The following is a 7,413-nucleotide window of genomic DNA, read 5'->3' as shown; positions in this document are numbered from 1 at the left end:
GACGCCCCCCACCACGATGCCGCCGTGAGCAGTCGCCCATATTAAAAACCGCTACTAGGCTGGAGGCATTTTACTCAACAGTCGATCCACATGTGACCCACACATTAGCTTGTAAGTGTTTTGCGAGTGTCTTTTGCGAAAGCCTCAGGATATGTCCGCCGCATGGCGGTAAGCCTCCGAATCTCCAGCCGAACCAGCTGCAGTGCTGCTGTAGCTGAAAGGGCAATCTGCCATATGACGGTGATTAAACGCGTCGCCACAAGGTGTCGCTGCTGGGCTTCCCAACACACGGAATGGACCGATAACACCTGAAGAGCTTCCTGAGTATGCCCAGTTCTTCTTTTCTTCAGAAAGCAGCATGACAGTTTATTATCACGATTATTTTTGCTTTGAGGTAAAATCACGAGCACCAAAGTGTCCCCTCTGATGTTTGCTGTAACAGTTCAGGTCACAGCGAGGTGTGGACACACAGGTTTGTGGAAGTCATAGCAGACGGGAAGCAGCCTTTTTATTTCTGTCGATGATGATAATAATGGCAGCTATAATCTGCAACTGCTCAGCACCTGAAACACTCTCCGGTTAAACTGATGATCAGATTTTATGAATGCATGACACCGAGGTTATGACGTCAGCAGAGTAATGGTAGATGGCCTGTATTTGTAGGAGGCTTTACTAGTCCCCAAGGACCCCACAGGGCTTTACATATCCAATCAGCCACCCATTCACACACTGGTGATGGTAAGCTACATACCACCAGCCCAAGGACACAACGACCGAGACTGTTCACGCCGGGGCTCGAACCGGGAACCTTCCGATTACAAGGCGCCCTCTCAACTCTTGAGCCACGATCGTTGAAAGGTTTTTATCACCAGAAAGGAAGCAATGCAGAAGCAGAAAACGTGCACGTGCGCGTGGCTGAGAGTGAGAAGGGGGAAGTCGAGGTTGTCTGTAAGAGAGGACGTGCGGATAACGGGAGCCACTCTTCACCGCGGCCGTGAGAGGAGCAGCCCGGGCTCTGATTCAGGTGAGTCTGTGAGGACGCAGCGCTCACAGAGGCTTCCTGGGATCAGTTACGCGTTTATTGGCGATGAAAGAAATATTTGGCTCTTACTTAGCTGAGAGAACAGCTCCGGCTGTCACGCGTGTCCTGAGCTTTTATGACTGTGCACCGTCCTGCGCGCTGCTGGAAACCTTTGAGTCTTCAAACTCAGTTTGCTTTGAATCATCTTTATCGTGTTGGGTTGAGCCGGTACAGTCTGGAGATTTACAGCTTTGCTTCTTTTTCATTCCTTCCATGTTTGACTTCCTGTTTATTTATTTTAATATTAACAGTGTTTCCGTGGTGTGCGCGCGTGCTCGTCTGTGTGACTTTGTTTTATGTCGGATCAGCGCTTAAAGGCTTTCAGCAAACCAAAGAGCGAGCCGTTATAGATCCGGACACTTTCTTCGGAATCTGCTTTTATAAACACCATAAAATGAAGTACTTTTCCCCCTTTTTCTTTTCAAGTAAATATAAAATTGTCAAAACTGACCTGTAACACCACAGATGTTGCTGTAGTTCATAACATTAAAACGAAAAATAAATAAAACAAATGTATTTTACAGACATATTGAAATACATCTCAGTAATATTGAGGTAGCATAACAACATTTATTTTTTATAGAATTGTCTTGATGTTCAGTTTACCTTTTTTTGTTTTGAATGTGAAAAGAAAAATAGTAAACCAGTATAACCAGTATAAACCAGCTATATAAATACAACGAAACTGAACTGAATTACTGTTGAGTGCATGTAGCTCAGATTTCATTTGCTGCAGTGAGAAACCAGAAGTTTCTCACTGAAAACACATCACTGTGCAAAGAACAAAGAACAGCTTCATGATGGTTTATTTCAAGCCAAGTTTGACTCGCTACTTCATCAGTAAAAAGTTGTTTGCATTTATGACACGATGCCTGTAATACACCTGGGGTTTGGCTGCTGAATCTATTTGTTTAACTGGTTAGCAGCTGCATGCATAGAGCACACATTTGCAAAGTACCACAATCCCAGAATTTCCCTCCGTGATGCTCTGTGGGCTCTCCCCACTGTGTGGATCCTTCACAGAAAGCTGCTCTCCAGGATGTTTGACTCTGTAGCTGTTGTTGTTATTTGCTTACAGCATGCAGAGGTGGAACAGCTGCTGTCTGTGAGCCCGACACCATGTAATCCTGTGAGTGTGTGCTAAACACTGTTTAAACACAAAGTACTGGGATTATATCACTTTATTACTGTGATCTTGTTACTAATCTGAATACAATGTGGGCTCATTACATTTCCAGTAACACTTGCTGGAGGCCAGCCAGACTTCATGAGGAAGATGAAACAGTGTGTTTACACGCAATAATAGATATGTGACCACAGCATGTTTTACCTTTGTTTTACAGGCAGACATGTTAACTGCAGGCCTCGTGGTCGGACTGCTCGGTGGTAAGATATGTTTGGGCTTCACTCCTGGTGGAGGATGTGCTGCTACATGATGCTCAAATATCCCCAGAAATATGCATGTTTGGGCTCGATTTGTAATTTGTACTTTTATATTTATTTAAGGACTAACAAACCCAAAGTTATTAAAGACCATCTGCTTCATTTGTCTTTCTTTCATGAGCCATATTTAAATCATACAGTTATTACAGCTCTATGATTTACCATGTCCTGGCTATAAGTGTGCTGCATCCATACTAAATCCAAGTAAATGCATTCCAGCCGTATCGGCTTCAGTGAAAGCTAAATGGAGTTTACAGCACGCAGCTGAGGCTCTGTCTGCATGTTAAGTGCTGATGTATCGACTGAGCGTCCTGTCCAAGTGTCTCCTGCGTTGTGTGAGGCTCTTATTTATTGAACAGACACAAAGCCCCTAAAGCTCTTCAGTCATCATTCTTGGCCTCTGCAGCTCGAGGTGCCCCAGACAGCAAATATTTAAACCCTCTGGTAAACAATCATTCTCAAGCCGACTAAACTCTCAATAGAAACCAGCTAACTACCTGCTAACTCTGCCTAACCTTGTAAAGCTGTGACACTCTGCTGTTTTTAACCTTCAGTTTGTTTCTTTGATTTTAGGGATGAAGGATCATTTAGAGCTAATAATACCACAATAACCCAACAGATCCATCTCATCTCACTGGAGATTTTTTAATATTAAATTACGTTTCACTTAGTTTAATTCAATTTATTTATTTAGCAACAAAAACAGCTTTATATTATAAGGTGAAGACTGGACAGTAACGCAAAGAATACAGAGAATCCAAAACAACTGATAGTAATTTGGGAAAGTTAATGACCCAAATTAGCCACTAGTGTGAGAGACTGCACTCCAGCCAGAAGGAAAAAGGTTTGTGAGGCACAAAGAACCAATCAGATTTCTGTTTTTAAAATAAAATCTTTAAATAGTGAAAAACAAACTTGAAGTTGGTCCTGTCAGTGCCTGTCTGTTTACAGTTTGGCTGGTTTTCTTAAACTGTGCGTTACATCACTGATGTCATAATTATATCGTTACTGATGTGTTTGTGTTTCTTTTTCCAGCCCTCATCTCGGGTCAGCGAGCGGAGCTCCTCGGTGCCACTGTTGGAGGCTCTGTGCTGGTTACCTGTAAACTCCCAGTTCCAACAAGGCCAAAGTGGTTTTACTGGCAGGAGGACGGGACTGAAAACATTTTGATTCATTGTGAACAAACGTGTCAACAAACAACATCTGAAGTCTACAGGAACAGAGTTACAGTCTTTGCTTCTGAGTTTGGATCGGGGAACATCTCCATTAAACTTCACAGTGTTACAGCTGCAGACGACCAGAAGTCGTTCTGGGTCATGGCTTCCTTCAAAGACAGACGTGAGCGCGGCTGCAACTCAACACTGCAGGTTTCAGGTAAGGAAGATATCTTCTTACGTCCAGATCGAATACGTCTCCCTGAGACTTTTCATACAGCTCTGACTCTGATGTTCTTGTTTCTGGCATGAAGTGTTTGTGCTGATGTGCTCTGAATGTCTGTGGTGTGTAAACAGTGTTCACCTCTGTCACAGCTTCCTACAGAGATATAAACCTGACCATTGACACAGCAGACACTGTGACCTGCACAGCGCGTGGAGGATACCCTGAATCCAGCGTGTCATGGTCGGGTCAAAACACGACCGGTGGTGAATATGTGGACCTGCATGAATACAAACCGACCCACGAGAGGGACGCAAAGGATGGAACCTTCACTGTCAGGAGCTCCGTCAGTGTGAAGGAGCTGGTGTCGGTGACCTGCCGCATCACCAACCCTCGCTCCAACCAAAGCATCAACACCACCACAAAGATAGACAGAGATGGTGCTGGTGAGTGCAGCGCATCAGCAAACCCCAGTATCTGTCAGAGTGGGAGTGCTGGTGGAGGCGGGGCTAGATAATGTTGTAACATTAGCACTATTTTGTTAAACTCAGTGCTTGTTTGAGCCTAATCAGTATTGAAGGGACGCTGCTGATATGTTTCTGTTGTACATCCGTCCCCTGATGGATGTTCACACAGTTTCAGGTAGAATCTGGGGAACATATTTAAAATGAAGCAATAAGCCATTAAAAATCATTAAAAGCCAATAAAAATCCGGGACTTTCTGAGTCAGCAAACACTTCACTGAGTCGAAATCCTGTAAATCCTCCAAGACCTTGCTGGATCATCCTGCAGAATGTTTGATGAACGTTATGACAGAGATGACACCGATACTGCCATCACTGTCCTGACAGTGTTACATGGCTGTCCTTCAGATTTCAACTTCAATTTTATTTACACAGCGCCAAATCACAACAACAGTCGCCTCAGGGCACTTTATATTGTAAGGTAGACCCTACAATAATACATACAGAGAAAAACCCAACAATCATATGACCCCCTATGAACAAGCACTTTGGTGACAGCGGGAAGGAAAAACTCCCTTTTAACAGGAAGAAACCTCCAACAGAACCAGGCTCAGGGAGGGGCGGGGCCATCTTTGACATACTTATAGGTGAATGAGTGGTGGTGTTATTACAGACGAGCTGAGCACTCAATCAGATAAAAAGTCTGAGAAATCAGACAGAAACTCTGTGTAAGGCCCAGGTGGACGATAGATGATAACAAGTAAGACTGGTTTCTGAGTTTCACAGCTGGGGTGGACGAGGCGAAGCATCAGGCTTTCAAATGAATTAAAAGTCTGTCTGGGTCTTTGGTTGATTAATAGGCTGGTGTGAAAAATTGCTGCCACACTTCCCCCTCGGCCTGTGCTTCGAGGTTTCTGGTAGTTAGAATTCATTTAAACTAACATAATCATCCTGCTGCAAGCAGGTTTCTGTAAGGCAGAGTAAATCAATTTGTTGATCAATTATTAAGTCATGTACTAACAGAGACTTGGAGGAGAGAGACCTAATATTTAATAATTGATCAGTGGTTGTTGAGTGGTCATGAGAATTTGCATTCAGTCATTATGCAAATGTCCTGTTTATAAGGAAACCTGCAGTCAGCTGAAACTGAAGACGTCACCTGATGATGACGAAACGTTTCTCCCACTGCAAACGTCCAGATGAACTGAATGTTTAATAAAGTTTTACTCTTTGGTTCAGATGTGGATACTGTATTGTTCTTTCTTTGTGATTGTTTATGTTTAAGTTGTTTGTTGCTGGTTTTTAGTTTGTTTTTTGTCTGTTTGGAAGCTGACACAGTCTCTATGGAGATGGGTTTTTGGGGGGGTAGCAGGAGGAGAGAAGCTGCAGAGGCGTGTAAGACTGCAACTCTGCTTCCTGGTCCCAACTCTGGATAGTCATACTTTGGGGGGTTTAATAAATTTGTCCATATTTCTAGAAATGAGAGCTGCTCCATCCAAAGTGAGATGGATGCCGTCTCTCCTAACAAGACCAGGTTTCCTCCAGAAGGTTTGCCAATTATCTATGAAGCCCACATCGTTATGGGACACCACTGTCACTGTTAGAATTTCATTAATAAGAGAAAATATTCATGTAGCCTAACCTGGATTTTAAGGTAACCTGAATAATAATTACAGTTGTTGGTAAAGCAGCCTAGCTCATTTCTGTTGTTCTGTCATATTCTTCACAGGTCCAGACACAAATCCAGGAGTGCACGCATTCATACGTCTAGTTTCTGTCTCAGTAGCATTAGTAATAGCAGGATTAGCAGTAGGCACATACATCTGCTACAAGAAACGTAAGTAAAACATTGAGTTATGTTCTTTTAACATTTACAGTAAACATATGATGTAATGTTGAAAATGAATTGTTCAAACACTGATCAATAAATCAGTGACAGCAATAATCAGTCAAAAGTTTGAACAGTCATAGACCCTGTTAGGCTTTTGGATTCAGGTCTTCAGAGCTGTGATGGAGAATCTTTGCACTTTGTCAGCGTCGTGTCTTCATTGATGACCTCTTCGGGTCACATGCAGACATGCTTGAGCAATCAGCAGGAGCATACTGCTGTGATCGCTTCATGTTTTTGTGATGTTAAAGTGGGCGGGGTCAGAGCCACCGTTTTGACCCCGCCTACGGAGCACTTAGCTGTTTCATAAAGAGAGTGAACGTTTATCTGTCTCTAAAGTCACACAGGCTGTCCACAAACACACGTTTTAAATGAGACAAACGTGTCACACAGCACAGCAACACAACGTTATTATTAACCTGTAAACTGAGTCGTCTTTACAGTCGTACTGTAGCTATGGCTGTATTGTTGTGTGGTCATAGACTCAGCCGTAGCTACATAAGTAACACTGCTGTCACAGTTACACAGTGTATGAAGCAGAAGAAACGTTTTCTCACAGTGCAGAGAGGATTCATTAAGTCGGCCCCGACTGTTGCAGCGATCCATCAGAGGACATTTAGCTACTCCAGTGTGGGAGAGTAACGACTCCTCGGGGAAGATCATTTCAGCTCAGGGCAAACGTCAGGGTAGGAACGTAGATCGACCACTAAACCAATAGCTTAGGTTTCATGCTCAGCTCTCTCTTTACTACAGCAGACCAGTACATGCACCTGCTGCCCATTCATAAAATGATCATAGTAAAGCATCAGTACACTGAGAGGTAGCTGCTGTTTCTGTTTAAACAGATTTTTGTATTCTATCCAGGTAGTTTACAAGGAAGTAAAGCAACCTTCAAACTTTGTTAACTGCCAGAAGTCAAAGCTCAGCAAGTCCTAACAGGTCGTGTTACAGGAGTGAAAGGTCAGCAGTCTGTAGAGCTGCAGAGTGAGTGACTGGAGGACCCTGCACCAGCTGTGCTAACGACACTTATGTGCCTGGTCTGTGATTTCTGGGAAGAGACAGAGGCTGTGTCCCAATTCAGGGTCTGCAGCCTTAACGGTCCACAAGGGCCGCGTACTCAAAGACCGCTAAGGCCGGAAGTGCGAGGCTTGTGAAATGGG

General features: G+C 43.7%; 1 protein-coding gene across 1 annotated transcript in view; it reads left to right on the top strand.

Moving 5' to 3' along the window:
• The first annotated feature begins 882 nt into the window (after nt 1-882).
• Nucleotides 883-7,413, top strand: part of LOC102201070 (CD276 antigen-like) — a 9,267-nt gene continuing 2,736 nt past the window's right edge. Inside the window, exons 1-4 of the mRNA XM_005743780.1 lie at nt 883-1,024; nt 3,560-3,898; nt 4,054-4,347; nt 6,095-6,202. Of these exons, the coding sequence (XP_005743837.1) occupies nt 883-1,024; nt 3,560-3,898; nt 4,054-4,347; nt 6,095-6,202 (883 nt within the window). The remainder of the gene's footprint in view (nt 1,025-3,559; nt 3,899-4,053; nt 4,348-6,094; nt 6,203-7,413) is intronic.

This window comes from Pundamilia nyererei, unplaced genomic scaffold (genome assembly GCF_000239375.1).
Source record: "Pundamilia nyererei isolate P.nyererei 1_Seehausen unplaced genomic scaffold, PunNye1.0 scaffold00135, whole genome shotgun sequence".
Classification (NCBI taxonomy): domain Eukaryota; kingdom Metazoa; phylum Chordata; class Actinopteri; order Cichliformes; family Cichlidae; genus Pundamilia; species Pundamilia nyererei.
The sequence above is the reverse complement of the archived record's forward strand: the minus strand, read 5'-3'. Positions and strand labels throughout refer to the sequence as shown.